Source organism: Podarcis erhardii (genome assembly GCF_964252035.2).
Source record: "Podarcis erhardii genome assembly, chromosome: 10".
Lineage (NCBI taxonomy): Eukaryota > Metazoa > Chordata > Lepidosauria > Squamata > Lacertidae > Podarcis > Podarcis erhardii.
The window spans coordinates 32498685-32513746 of NC_138500.1; the positions used below are offsets into that span (position 1 = coordinate 32498685).

A 15062-nucleotide genomic window follows, 5' to 3' on the forward strand; every position below is an offset into this window, starting at 1 on the left:
AATAGCCCCCTTGGCTGCCCATCTTCTTTGCTGTTGCTACACATCAGGTAAAAAGATTGCAGTCCTGGCACAGAAGCAGATCAAGCGCTAGCATTACAAAGAGCTGGCACCCAGCGTGGCACTGCTTCCCTGCCCCCTTCCTCCCCTTCCCGGCTCTTCCACGCTGTATGTCATCATCCCTGAGCCCCCACATTCCCTTCCCACAACAACTGACAAAACGACCGCGCATGTTGCTATGTGTGTTGTAGGAGCCATGACTCGTGACCTACAAGTGCTACATAGCCTTGGGAGGAACAACTTCGCCTCTGACAAGAGACTTAATCCTTCTCCCCCTATTGCTTCTGGGGGACGGGTGGGTGGGAGAGAGAGAGAGAGAGAGAGAGAGAGAGAGAGAGAGAGAGAGAGAGAGAGAGGCCCCTGGCAGAAAGGGCTGACAGGGAAATCAAGGGAGCGGGGAGGCACAGAAGTTGAGGGGAATGGAAAAGAGGACAGTTCACAACTGGGCTTGTAACACAGGGAGAGAATGAACCTGGAGGAAGGGAAGCTCAACGAAAGAAAGAAGCGAAGGAGAGCAAAACAATGGAATGCACACTATGGGAGAATGCTTGTGTGCGCGCGCAAGAGATGCAGATAGGAAACGCCACCAGACAACCTACAATTAATTGCCGAGTTCGGTTGCTTTGCTTCAGAGATGGCAGCTGCAAAGTGAGAGGAGGCAAAGGGCTGGTCCCAGCAGGAGACGCTTAACCGCCAATACCCGCTTCCAATCTCCACCGACACCCCCCCGCCCAGCCCCGCATGGCTTTGAACTTGTTTTCATCGCACATACCGCAGCAGCATTCCGGGCTGCTTTTTCTTGAGCAGTAGCAAAGTTGGAGAGGTGTCGCTTTTGAATATCCTAGCTTTCTACAGTGTTGCGCGCCACTTGCCTTTTAATCCCTCTGCACTGTGCTGGCACGGGGTGCAAGGGGCAGCTGCAAGCATGTGTCTGCTTGCCAGGCACCAGTGTTCATCACCCCCTCCTCAAACGCACGCACAAACACAAACAGAAAACTGCATATAAAGTTCCACAAAGTTCCACAGCCTTGCTTTAAAAACAGGGTCGCTGGGGAAAAGAAATAATATATTCTGAGGTACTGAGGTCCATTATGCACCCCCTCTCTTTCTTTCTCTCTCAACACATGAAGATATCACCAACTTTACTTTCAGCCTTTCTTCAACCAAGCATGAAGTGCACCTGCCTGCCCGGGCTAATCTTAACACCCTTATTATTCTCTTCACAGTATATCTCTCTCTCTCCCTCCCACTCTCCACATTTTATAACAACTTACATTTTCTTTTTAAATTAGCCTCTTAGGTTTCAGTCTCTTAAGTAAAATTAACAGTTCCCACTCTCAAGAAACATTCTTTGCTAAGCTTCACCTACTTGAACTTCTCATTCCCACCCATTTGTACAATTCCTTTATTATTCTCCAGAGCCATATCATTCCCTCTCTTTGTCTTCTGAGGACTTAGACCTAAAGACAAAGAAGGTTGTATGTGTGGGGCAGAGTGAAAAGATGAGAAGAGGAAAAGATGTTGATTGACTTTGTAGACCTCAGTGTCAGCCTCAAAGGAGGTGACAGAGCTACAGGAGGCAGTTGGACATGTTTATCGAAATTCACTGCAAAGAAAAAGTCAAAAGGAGACACAGAAGGGATAAAAGACAGAGATATGGGGGTTTTTTGGGGGGGGGTGTCTTACCTGGACATGGTCATCTCTGCCTGAGGGCTCTGTGATTTCTCCAGTCCCAACTTTGTAAAGATGCCTACCAGCACCATGATGGCCACCACACCACAGATGATGTATACAATCATGTTGGTCTTGTCCCGGGTGGGATTCTCGGGGGTCTCGTCCACCTGAGGTGGTGGTTGGCCTGTGTTGATCCATTCTGGCCTGTCATAATTGGTACAGCCACTTTGGTCCAGTCGCCCAGTTGTGAACTGGCAACAGAAGCGATACCCACAGGTCCCACAACAAAACTTGTAGATCCCAGAATTGCAGTTAAAGGGTGGGTCCCACTGCCCCATGACATCGTAATAACCAAGGCACCGATCACCCCCAAGTATGGCCTCAGTGGTGGCCACAGCAGTGTCCTCCAAAGTGGGGCCAAAACTGGTGTTGCTGTTGACTTCAATTTGCGCTTCTGGCTCAGGTTTCTGGGTACTGGGATTCCCAGTCCAAACCTGTCCTGGATCCAAGAGAACTAGGCAACAGAATCCAAAAATATAACCCCGTTCCATCTGCAAACCAGCCCAGCTCATCATGGAAACGGTCTCTTCTCTCTTATTCTCTGACTTCCCCAAAGGAGAAAAATCTTCTTTTGTCCAAACAGACAATCCGAAGAAGGGAATTCAAAAATTCCCAGTTAAAAGCTCAAGTAACCAGTACAAATCGTCATCTACCACTTCCAGCGGAGAAGAGATACTTCAGCCCCTCCTCACTAGTTTTCTCCGGCGCAAACCCCACAGTCAAACCAAAACCCTCTAGCCCAGAGAAGGGTGTGGGATGGGTGGAAATAAAGATGGGAGTTGGAAGTTAAAAGAAGGGAGGGAGAGAGGGGGATGAGGCTAAGGAGAAATATCAAAACAATGTGCAGCACTGACTAAGTGAAAAGACAACCTCACAATTTCCTGTGTGATCCCAGGAGGTGGGGAGATGTACAATTCTCCTTCTCTTTCTTCTTCTTTCGTAGCAAATATTCAATGCTTCTAGTTTCGTCTGAGAAGCTGCGCTGTGAAATGCCACAGACTACATTCCCATCTTGGCTCGAGCAGAATCCTGGAAGCAGCCTGTCCCTTTCTCGCTTTCGCTCCCTCTTCTTCAGAGACACTGCTTTCTGGAAAAAAAGAAATCCTTTGCACCACTGAGAAAGGGAGGGATTGTCAGGAGGGAAAGAAAGAAAAGGGGAGGGAGGGAGAGGGAGCATAGGAGGAGTGAGAGGGGTCCTTATTTCTTCTTAAAGCCAGATCCACAATTGCCTGACAGTTTCCAAAGCAGACCAGAGAAGAAGCTTCGCCAACTCCTCCAATGCGCTCCGTGTCCTCTGTGCAAAGTCCTGGCTCGCTGCCAGAGGTTGTCATTAGGCCAGAGGGGATGCAAGAGGACACCAGCAGCTCCTTATTGACCGTGTCCACAGGGCCGCCGGCACAAGTGGCATGAGGGAAACAAGCATGCTACTTGTAAGGAAGAGGAGGAAATTGGATGTGCGCTGGATTCTTTGCTCTCCTTTTTCACATGTGCAGCTCTCTGCGGAGACGTAGAGCTGCTTCTTAGCAAACACACAGAGACAGATATAACTTCAGTCTGGCAATATTACAACTGCAATGTTATGTTTGAGAGCACGACTGTGAAATGATGGTCATAGGGCATTGTGGTTGCTGTGTAAAAACAACAGCAACAACAAGAGCAACTACAGCTACTACCAGCCCCAGTCTAGATATCTGTTTGAGGTCAAACATAGCTTTGGATATCTTTTAAAGATACATGCTATGGTTGGGCGGGGGGGGGGGGTAAAGAGACTAATGAGGTACAGAATATGAACACTCGCAGAAAACATAGCCGTTTTACTAATTTTCTGCCCTCCCTTCAAAAATCTGACAAAAGAAAGCTAAACACAAGCTGCAGCCTGCAGAACCTCTACAGTGATTGGCTGTAAGGACATGGGCTTCTGTTCTTGAAATGAGTCCCCAGCCTTAGTCATTGGCTCAGCGGCTGAAGTGTCACGGAATGTTTACGAACATTCGCACGACTCATGTGTTTATTTGGTCAGCCCACAGAGTCTAGAGACAGATGGGGCACTGCGCTGTTTGTGGGAAGGGTTTCAGCAGAAAAAGAGTGTAGGCAACAAGAACGAAGTGTTGGTAAGCAGATGCTGCAAAATACTACTTGTTTATGAGAGCTACGCTGAATGGTATGCGAGAGAAGGGCGCATATGGATAGGAGCAGCATGAATACATATGTGAAAGAGTGAAAGGGGAAGGGACAAAGAGAAGTTATCACATGCACACAGACACACACACCTCCCCTCTCCATTTGTGAACTTTATGCGTACAGCTTTTGGGTTAACTAAATAGGAAAGCTCTGTGGCAGAGGCTGATGTTGTGACAGGAGGAGCTGCTTTTATTGAATTTTTCCCCAAAGCATTTAGCTATGAATTTAAATTATTTCTAGGCCACTTTTCCAACTTCAAAGCAGCATTAAAGCTACTCTTTCAGATTGGGAGATGAAAATTCTAGCTCCCCTGTGCCTTTAGGGAATGATTTGAGGTGTCCAAATCTAGAAAAACATACACGGAGAAGCTCTTCGTATTTCTGAAAGGGCACAGGCTAATCCTTACTCTTATTCTCTTGCAGCCAGAGAACTTTTCCAGGACACTTGAGAGAAAAATAAACCAAGTCTGAGGAGAAATGTCCAGGGCTTTGTACTGTCATACTTATTCTGGCAAGACTGCCTATTAATTTTAGAAAGGAAGCCTTGCCTGCATACAAAATGAAGGACAAGTTAGAACCAGGAACAAAGGCTTGGGGCAAACAAGATGAAAACACTTATTCGCACAACAAATAATTAACTTACACAATTAATTGCCACAAGATGTTGTGATGGCTCTAGGAAAGGCATGCAGGACCATCAGGAGGGAGGTTCAATTACACTCCTGGCCTGTCACACTGACAGGCCCTTAGCTAGTGTTAAAATATGCAGCTAAAAATAATTCCACTTGTTTTTCATCAGTGGGAAGCTTAACTGCGAAAATGCCCCCTAAACAACCTCTTTCTCATGGAAGAGAAGCCAGATTGACTGACTGCTTGCAAAATACTCACTTTAGTGGTAATATCACATTACCTTTTAACAAAAAGAAGGAACCCGGGGCAGGGAGTATGATCAGGCTGAGAAAACTGTTGGGACAGTCACTTCCCTAATCTCTCCTGGAGCCACTTAAGGAAGGGGTGTGTGTGTGTGTGTGTGTGTGTGTGTGTGTGTGTGTGTACACCCATACCCACATACCCGGAAGGAAGAAACACAGGCTATTAGCTCATGAAGGAGCCATGGTTTGCCCTCTGTTCTATATTTTTCATTGATTGCTTTCACCGTTCAAAACTGCAAATTGCCTTGGGCCCCTTCCAACAAAGGCGGCTTATTAAAATTCAATGATTTCATAAATGTAGGGTTTGATAATAATGTAGGGTTCTTCAAGACACTGTAGGGTTCTTCAAGACACTGCAGCAGGCACCATCCAACTTCTTCCCCGGGGGATAACAGAAATCAATAACAATCAAAGGACTAGCCTAAACTGAAGTGACCGAGTGAACAAATCTTCAGCACATTTGACAGCAAAATTTCAAATCTAAAACTGCGGCAGATTTCCTAACAAGGGAACTGTCCAGCTTTTGAACTCCAGAGTGGCTTCTTCCTCAAGATAGCCCCTTTCAGAGTCTACTCATCAGTACCATTCTCCCTCTAAGCGATAAGATATTTTATTAAGAGTTATTTGCCTGTGGCCTTTACATGTGCAAGTTTAGGGGACTGTCTACATGACACGATGCTTAACCTAATGGTTTCCCCCCTTTTCGAGGAAAATCTTATTTGACTGTTGAATCCAAAATTAAAGAGTTCTCTCCAGCCATTGATTCTGATGACTTGCCGAGAGGTGTCCTCTTTTGCCATTCCTCCTCCTTGCTTACTAGGACGTACCTGTACCATTACTTGCTCCTTCCTAACCATGGTTTGTTGTAGTGAACAAGGAATCTTCTTTCAGTGGTTGCAATGCTTGTGGAATCTCCTGGTGATTCCAAGAGACCTCATATCCCTTGGACATTTGGGAGGAGCAAAAATTCCAGGAAGGTCTAAGAAGCAGCCACAGAAGTATCATAGTGCTGAGGAGATGGGCGCTTGAGGCTGCAAGCTCAGGTGACTGAACAACCAGGAGGCTTCTCCAAAGACTGCTGGTATAGCTCTGTGTCCCTGACTTGCAGCTCTATTTTCCAAGTTGAATATTACACGTATGTGGAGAGGAATGCCTAGGAGCCCCAACAAAAAGTGATGAATTATCCATAATCTGGCAGGAGAATTTGAAATCTGCTCCTCAATTCTCCACTCAGCCCATGTTTGTGAGCAGAAAAGAGTGGGGAAGCAACAGAATTGAATCCTCACATGTCACATGGTGCAGCGTGTCTCAAGTGCTATGAATTTGGTCCTGCTTCCTCTTTTTCTACCTCTCAAGGAGTCCCTGTTTCAACCATCGACTTAATCACAGGGGGCCACTGCTGTGCTGAGGAACACAAATCAACAACAGAAGACAACATAGCATGCCTTTGAGATACCCCTTTTCTGGTAGCCCCCAAAATAAATAAGACCCCCCTCTTTTTCTTACATGAGATGGGGAGAAGGAGAGAAGGAATATCAGCAGAGACTGTGTTGTTACAGTCTCCACTTCCCCAAACAAGTGAGAAATTCCAAGAGCAATACAAAAGATTTTGGTTGACATAACCTTGGAGACTTAATGGTGTCTTGGCAATATTTTCCCTGTTTGCAAGCAGAGCGAAAACAGGGAGTAATATACGCCCCGCCCCCACTGGAGAGCTGGAGAGCTCTTGGAGTCTAGAACACCCTGAGCAGGCTGCTGCCTCCCAATTTAAGCTAATTAGAAATAAAAACCAGATCTCTCATTACACCCTCAATTCCAACTGTAAACAGTAGTTTTTACACATACACACCCTTTTCTATTCATTATATATCATTTCCCAGTAAGCCTTAACCCTATTACAAGACCACCACATCTGATGAAAAGAACCATCTTTTTTTTTTTACATTTCCAACACTTATTTGATTTAGATTTATACATTTTTGTCAATTTACTCAGTGTTAGATACCACCAATATCATTTTCATATAATTTTCTCTTAGACCATAACAGGCTGTAAATTTTATATCCATATTCCACAATTGTTCCCATGCTTTCATCTCTACATTATGCCCAATATCTATTGCCCAATGTGTCATTGAGGATTTTACTTGCTCATCCTTTGTCTCCCATTCCAATAATATTTTAGACACTGAAAAGTGCTGAGTAAAAGTGTGTGCGCGCACACACACACACTGCCAAGCGCTTATACTAAACCCCACTCCTGCAAGTGAATTGCCAATTCAGTTGAATGTCGGCAGCTGTTAAAAGGAACATTAACATTCATTTATCAAATAGTGTATTATAAGAAGTCAATATTTTAAGGCAAAACCCATCATCATAGGCCAATTCAGAAAAAGCAGATAGGAAGCTTACAACAGGGTGAAGTACAAAAGAGACAAAGAGCAGTTTGCTGTGTGCAGGAGCAGAATTCACTCTCCCTCCCCCAACGCAGCGCAACCCCCCTGCAATTTAGACCCGTCCCAAGAAGGGAGGATTCCTGAGGTTCTCATACTCTCACCAGTGCTGTGGAGACATTGCCATGGCATTGCTGGCTTGCGCCTAGCATAGCTTTTCATTTCTATCGCAAAGAAAACAAGTTATGCCCAGAAGAGCCCTCAGTTTATACAAGTAGTCAGGGAGTAAGATTTTTCTTACATATCGCCCACATCCAGGCTACAGAGTGACAGGAGTGTGTTTGCAAGTTTCCCTGTTGTTGAGGTAGCTCTCCCTGCAAACAGAAATTTAGCATGTCAGGATGAAGGGGTGAGCCTCGCCTTCTTCTTGTATGCTGTTCATTTATGTGCAGGGAAAGTGTGTGCGTACGCAAGACAGCCCAACATGCATTCTCCTCCTTACAAGCTAAAGCTTAATGTGGTAAATTTCTGGGGGAAAGCCTTGTTTCTGTTCTGACTGTGTAAATGGGCCACAAGCCCACCCTAGAGCTGCAGCAAAACAAGCCTTGTAGGAGGGCAGTTTCTTACTTGCATGGCCGGGCAAGTTTCACCCACACCCATACACAGTGTGGCCAGGCCAGGAATCAGAGGGCAAGAGGAGATTTCTCCCAAAAGGTTTCTCCTCTGCCCTGGAAACTTCAGTACAAAAGAAGTCCATTTGGCTTGAACCTCTCCGACAGGAGAAAGTTGAGTAGCTGTCCTTCAACCCTGGGGACTCCAGCTCAGAAGTCCCAGTGCCATCATGCTAATGTTGCAGCCAATGACTGAGATAGCAGCTCAGGCCCTCCAAACAAAGAGGCTCGGCTTATGGGATGGCGGTGATGGATGGAGCCACCCAGATGGTGCTGCAACTATATTTAAGGCTCAGTCTGGTTTTGCTTGCTGTTGAAGCAACATTATTGGATGCTTCTGCCTGAGTGTGCCATATGGAGCTATCTAGGATGCTACTGCTTTGCCAGGGCCCCTCCAGACAGGGTTGTTGTTTTTTGGCGGTGGGGGGGGGGTATAATCTGCAGTCTGTTGGTTAATGCAATAAAAGTACATTATTGATGGGTTTATACTGAACTGTCCACACATCATTGTATAATGCTAGTTGTTCTGCAATGCCTCCAAATGCCACCTGGAGGGGCACCCTTGTGCAATAGCACAACAAAAGCAGAACAACACACCTCCCGTGAAACATTTGTGGTATGGAAAGTTTGCAGGATTTTAGCAGGAAATGATAGGGCATGCACCTATTGCAAACCAAGCAGTGTCACCATCCTGAAACTTTTACAGATGGCAATGGTCTTGAAAGCAGAATTGCATGTAACCACCCCAATAAATGATGGTAAATGCTCAACTGAAAGGATGTCAGGAGATGCCCTTTTGCATGTAACCACCCCAATAAATGCCCAATAAATGCCTCTGCTTTGGGTAAACCCTGGACTATCACTATTTGTGGAAGGGAATTAATCACAAACCGCAAATTTAGGTTTGTGCAATTGAAGTGGATTAAAGTGTTCTGTCACCCTAGTGTAACAAAGACTTTTTGCAGTTAGGAAGTGATGGGAAATGCCCTGAAATCTGGGATGGAAGGGCAATTAATACGAAGACAGGTAAATTCCCTGCAAACAAATCAGGACGAATGCTCATTTTGTTTTATGGCAGCCCCATAAACAAATCAGAATTAAGGCTCAACTAAAGACCAGAAATTATCTAACAACTACAAAAACTTGGGGTGAGGGAATCAGGATGAATACTGAATAAACAAATAATCTGAAGGGGCCCTTTATTGGAACGTGATTCTTGCCTTGCTTGCTTGTGTCTTGTTTGCTGTACCAGAACCACCTGTCTGGTTCATGGCTTATGGCAGAAATCATCTTTCCCTTGTAGGTGTCTCACATTACATTGTTTTTATTTTAATCTACCTTTTTAAAAAAACAAAATGCGTGAGTTATCTCTTTGCTCAAAGTCACCTTAGGCAACACGCAACAGTGAAACCCAGCAGTCCAATTTAAACAATACAATCATTAAATCTCGCTTGCTGTATTATTATAGAAGCACAGGACACAGCTGGAAGACTCAAGACTTTGTGAACTGCATCATTATTTCTAACCAGGAAGAGAAGACAATTTCCCCTAATTTAAATTTAACCTGCCCCTGCTCCCCTATACCTCACACCAGTTTATAGCTGAATATACTTAGGGGACAAATTCTGAAAGCTAAATTTAAAGCTAGCCCCATCCAAAATGTATCATCATTTCCTTTTGAATGATAATGGTGAGGTCCACTCTCTCCATCTACTGCAGAAGGACCTTTCTAACTGCTTGCATGTCATGCTAAGCTGAACCATGGCTTAGCAAGGATGTGCTGGCTCCCAAGAAGGAGATTGCAGCTGCTGAGTTTTTCTGGCCAGTGAGGCACGGCAACTAAACCAAGGTTTGCCATATTCATGTCTTCTGAACCCAGCATCATAGTTAAGGTTTCTCCTCCTTAGCCACAATTTGTAGTCAATGTTTGTCCTATGGTTACAGGTTGTGATTAAGGAGAAGAGACCTTAAGCACCATCCTGGGTTTGGATGGATGATGTACTAAACCATCCTAAGCTACTACCCTACACTGCCCAAAAGAAACCTGGGGAGCAGCAAAGTTTGGGCAAGCTCCTTTCTAGGATCCAGAACAACTGCATGGTCATGATAAGCCATGTTGTGGCATATCCAGGTGTGTAAATCTGGCTAGTATCTCTCTTGAGTGATACATGTTTCCACTGATTGCTTAGCTCAGCCTTTCTCAACCTGTGGGCCCCCAGATGTTGTTGAACTACAACTCCCATCACCCCTAGCTAGGAAGGCCAGAGCTCAGGGATGATGGGAATTGTAGTCCAACACCTGGGGAACCACAGCTTGAGAACTACTGGCTTAGCTAAATAAATTTTATATCTCAACATTTGATTTTACGCTCTGATCCTCTAAGACTAGCACATGGATAGATGCTCTTTTTGCCCTGTATAGGAAATGGATAGAATACTCAGCAGCAGAGTGACAGTCATTCAGGGCAAACAATTTGCAGGCTGTGTAGATTTTCAAGCAGCAGTCAGTACATCTGGCACAAATAGGGTGCCCTGTATTGAATCAATGATTCTATGTTTTACTACAAAGATTAAGATCTGAGAGACCTGAAATGCAAAATTAAGCACCTTTTCTGGGAGAACAGATTCAAGTCTGCAATACCTCCGTGCCACAAGAAAGCAACCCCAGTGGAATCATAAAAATTGCTATGGATTTACATCGCTGTGTGTCAGATCAGAATTCTGCTTCAGTAGCCACCTCAACTAACACTGGAAATGTAGGACCACATCTTGCCTGCAGATACATCTCTCTGCAGCTCCACAGTTGGAATTTATTGTGCTGATTCCAGAAGGCAGAATGTGACTTGCTGCGCACTGACTTAATCTTTAATGGCACAATCAGAATCCTAAATATTTCAAAGTTGCCACATACACAAGGCAGGAGAGGACCAGGGACATTCTGGTGTTAAGCAGGACACCCTTTGCGGGGGAAGCAAACCCAGAGGGCTACCTTCTCATTCACTGATCACCAAACTGCCATGTGTGTGTGTGACCCTTTTATAGTCACTGGAGAAGGATGGGCATTTGTGAGGTCTGAACACACAGGCAGATGAATGCAAATGGGTTCACAGTTTTGGGCAGTGACCTTTATGCTCATGCTGCAGTGGCACACCAGCACCTAAGGGTGAGTTGCAGAAGCACGGCTCTTCCTCACACCACACTCACTGGTTGGAACAGTATCCTGGTGTTCAAATGCCAGTAAACAGATTGTTGCAACCCAGCTTTTGCTTATGAATGCTAGTTAAGTCAGTATTCATTTTTTCTTCTTTCTTTCTTTCTTTCTTTCTTTCTTTCTTTCTTTCTTTCTTTCTTTCTTTTTAGCTTTATTACAAAAGAATACTGTGGGCACAAATAGAAGACCACCCATCACAGAATACATTTCCTTAAAATGGCATAACAACAGAATAAAAACAAAATGCAACTATACTATAAATGAAATGCAGTATACATTATGTACCAAGAAAGAGACATAAAACAGGTAAATAAAATGAACAATCCAGTTGAGGCTGGATAGCTCAGTTGGCAGAACATGAGATTCATAATCTCAGGGTCCTGGGTTCAAGCCCCATAGGGTGTGAAAGATTCCTGCTTTGCAAGGGGTTAGACTAGATGACCCTCATGCCCCCTTCCAATTCTACAATTCTAGGATTCTAAGTGTCACGTAAGACAGATATAGACAAGGCTCTAAGTTGCAGACTAATTAAAATATATCCATGTTAAGAATAACTAATAGGCTCTGGGTTTGGTTTTGTTTTTGCAGATGATTCGTATGGATAAAGAGGAAGGGGGGGAGTTACGTTACCCATATCATTTTATATGCTGGTGTCAGAGACTGTGCATGCTTGTCTTCTATTTGTTATCCACTCTTCTGCCAGAAGCGGCTTAGTCATGCTGGCCACATGACCCGGAAGCTATCTGCAGACAAACGCTAGTTCCCTCGGCCTATAGAGCAAGATGAGCGCCACAACCCCAGAGTTGTCCACAACTGGACCTAACGGTCAGAAATATCTTTACCTTTACCTTTACCTTCCTCCTGTCCCACTGCTTCCCCCCAGGGAAAAGCACTTTTTAGCGCTCAATCAGAGCAAACAGCAACGAGGGTTTTCTCCGGATTGACGCTTGCTCTGATTTAGCATTAAAGAGTGGATTTTCCCCGAGAAAGGAGCGGGGCAAAGGAAAAATCTCCTGGACCCATGCCTAGAAAGCAGAAAAGATCTTGGACCTTTCTAGCCATGGGACATGGGAAGTGTAGATGGGAAGTGTATATGAAGTGTTTTTATGAAACCTGGATCCATAGGCACCACTGCTCCTTTGCAATCCTGCATCCTGTATGTAGTCAGTAGTTGTTTAACTTTGTTCTGCTGACTAATTAGGCAGCTGCCATCTTGGGCCCAGCACACTTCCAACCCTAGATATGTCTTAACCGGGCCTAAGTCCTTCATTTTGAACTTGCTGGACAATTGCTTGGCAAACCTTTTAGTTTGTTTATCTGTTTTGCAAGCATACAATACATCATCTACATAAATCAGACAAAACTCTTGATCACTGCCTGTACCACGTACATAAACACAATTGTCAGCTGTACTCTGCTTGAAACCAAATGACACTAAGGCCTCATGGAAACATTTGTTCCAAGATCTTGCCGCCTGTTTGAGACCATATAGAGCTTTGTTTAATTTCAACACTCTATTGGAACCTGTCTCATAACCAGGCGGTTCGGCTAGATACAGGTCTTCTGATATTGATGCATGTAAATATGCAGTCTGGATATCAAAATGGTTTAACAGGAGTTTTCTCTTTGCTTCAAGCGTTAGAATCAGCCTTACACTGTCCCCCTTAGCAGTAGGGGAAAAAGTCTCGTCATAATCTTTTCCAGGCCTCTGAGAGTATCCTTGAGCCACTAAACGAGCTTTGTATTTGTACTTTCCTGTCACCAGAGGTTTAAGTTTGTACACCCACCTGCAGCCTACAATCTTTGCCCCCTCAGGCGCTGCTACTGGTGTAAAGACCTTGTGCTCATTCAGAGAGGACATCTCTTCTTCCATTGCCTGTTTCCAGAGCTCTGCCTCCTCTTTTGGTAACTTTAACACCTCCTGAAAACTCTTGGGCTCTGCAATTACACTAAACACATTTGCAGTATCTGGAGAAAAACGCACCGGAGGCACTCCTTTGTTTTGTCTTTTAGATCTTCTGGGAGAAAATTTTTCTTCTGACCCACTTTCCTCCTCAGAACTACGACCTCTCTTTTGTTGCGTAGCAACTGGTCTCTGACTAATTCCACTTTCTTGAGAGCTCTTATCTGAACTTTCCTCCCCCTCAGACTCTGATTCTCTATGTTTACCTTCAGAGTCATGAAGCTCCTGGGAAGGTTCAAACCAAACCTCAGTATTGGCATGTAGTCTCTCCCAGCCACTATGTTCACAAAAACTGGCATTCCTGGAGATCACAATGCCATTTGTCCCTTCAGCAAAGCGGAAACCTTTTCCCAGCTCCTGGTAACCCACAAACACTAACTGTTTGGTCTTAGGATCTCCCTTCTTTCTCATTTGTTTTGGAATTAATACCCAGGCTTTTGATCCAAACACATGCAAATGGTCAATTTTGGGTTTTTTCTGAAACAATTTAAAGTACGGAGTTGTACCTATTGTTTGATGAAAGAGCCTATTTTGGAGATAACACGCGGTGAGCATGCTCTCCCCCCAATAAGACATGGGCAAATCAGCATCATCAAGCATGGCAAACATCATATCTTGTAAAGATCTGTGTTTTCGCTCTGCAACGCCATTCTCCTCTGGGGAAAAAGCATTCGTTTTTCTATGCCCAATGCCACGCTTTTGTAACCAATCTCTAAAAGCATTTGACATAAATTCGCCGCCTCTGTCCGTCTGAATCCTTCTGAGTTTAATGGACAGAAATCTTTCCACAGATGCCACCCAGCCTTTAAACTTAGTGAACATGTCACCCTTATTCTTCATGGGAAAAACCCAAGAGTAACGCGTGGCGTCATCCACAATTGTTAATGAAAAACGCGATCCACCCCTGCTTACAGCAAATGGACCAACTACGTCCATGTGAACCAGCTGTAGCGGTGACTCACTAACTCTGTCACTTCTGGGGTAAGAGACTCTGTGGGTTTTAACCTTTTTACAAACATTACAATCAAGGTACTTATTACAACTCTTTAAATTACCCCCATCAGCCAATTCAGGCATTTTTAGTACACTTTTCCAGCCAGCATGCCCCATTTTCCTATGCAATAAGTGCACACAGTTGTCATGTATAGCTTTGTTATTCACTGCAGGCTGAGATTTACTGACTACTGCTGCAACTTGAGATCCTGCTTTAAGCCAAAACAAGCCTCCCTCTGACTTAGCAGTGCCTAAAATCTCACCAGCCTTCTTAATAATGCAACTGTCTCCTTCAAAATACACTTTAAACCCAACTTTTAAACCCAACTTTTAGCAAACAATCTACAGACATCAGATTGCTCCTTAATGAAGGCACACAAAGTACATTTTGCAGGCATTCACGAAAACAAGGAACAAACTGTGCTGAGTTCTTGGAAACAAACAATTCATCTGAATTTATGATGTGCCGAGACGCTCCCGAATCAACCACCCAGACAGTTTGTTTCTCATCAGCAATCTTGACCTCGGCGGTCACCAGCTGAGCCGACTGTTTTCGTTTGAAGAATTTCTTTTTATGCTGCTGCTGCTGCTGCTGCTGCTGCTGATCTCGTCTCTGCTCTTGCACCGGCCACTGAGACTTGACCAAGTCCGAACATTGTCGTTTTAGATGCGCTGAAGACCCACATCGGAAACAACGCCTAACAGCAAACGCTGTCTCCTCACCGGTACTCTGCTCTTGCTTCACCTCTGGCACGGCATGAGAACTCCTGCCAAACCGCCCGCCTGTAGAAGCCTCTGCAGCAAACGACCTTTCTTGCCTCTTCTGCCATTCTTCAATCAAACGCCCAGTAACGTAACTGACTGATAAATCATGCTCCTGTATGCCTTCTAGAGACAAAACTAAATTATCCCAGCTTTCCGGGAGAGAAC

At 44.7% G+C, this 15062-nt stretch overlaps 1 protein-coding gene across 1 annotated transcript in view; it reads right to left on the bottom strand.

The window, feature by feature from the left end:
- The window catches only part of SHISA8 (shisa family member 8), a 36735-nt gene extending 33196 nt beyond the window's left edge, over window positions 1-3539 (bottom strand). Inside the window, exon 1 of the mRNA XM_081877644.1 lies at window positions 1744-3539. Coding sequence (XP_081733770.1) covers window positions 1744-2306 — 563 coding nt within the window. The 5' untranslated portion in view covers window positions 2307-3539. The remainder of the gene's footprint in view (window positions 1-1743) is intronic.
- Between the last annotated feature and the right edge of the window lie 11523 nt (window positions 3540-15062).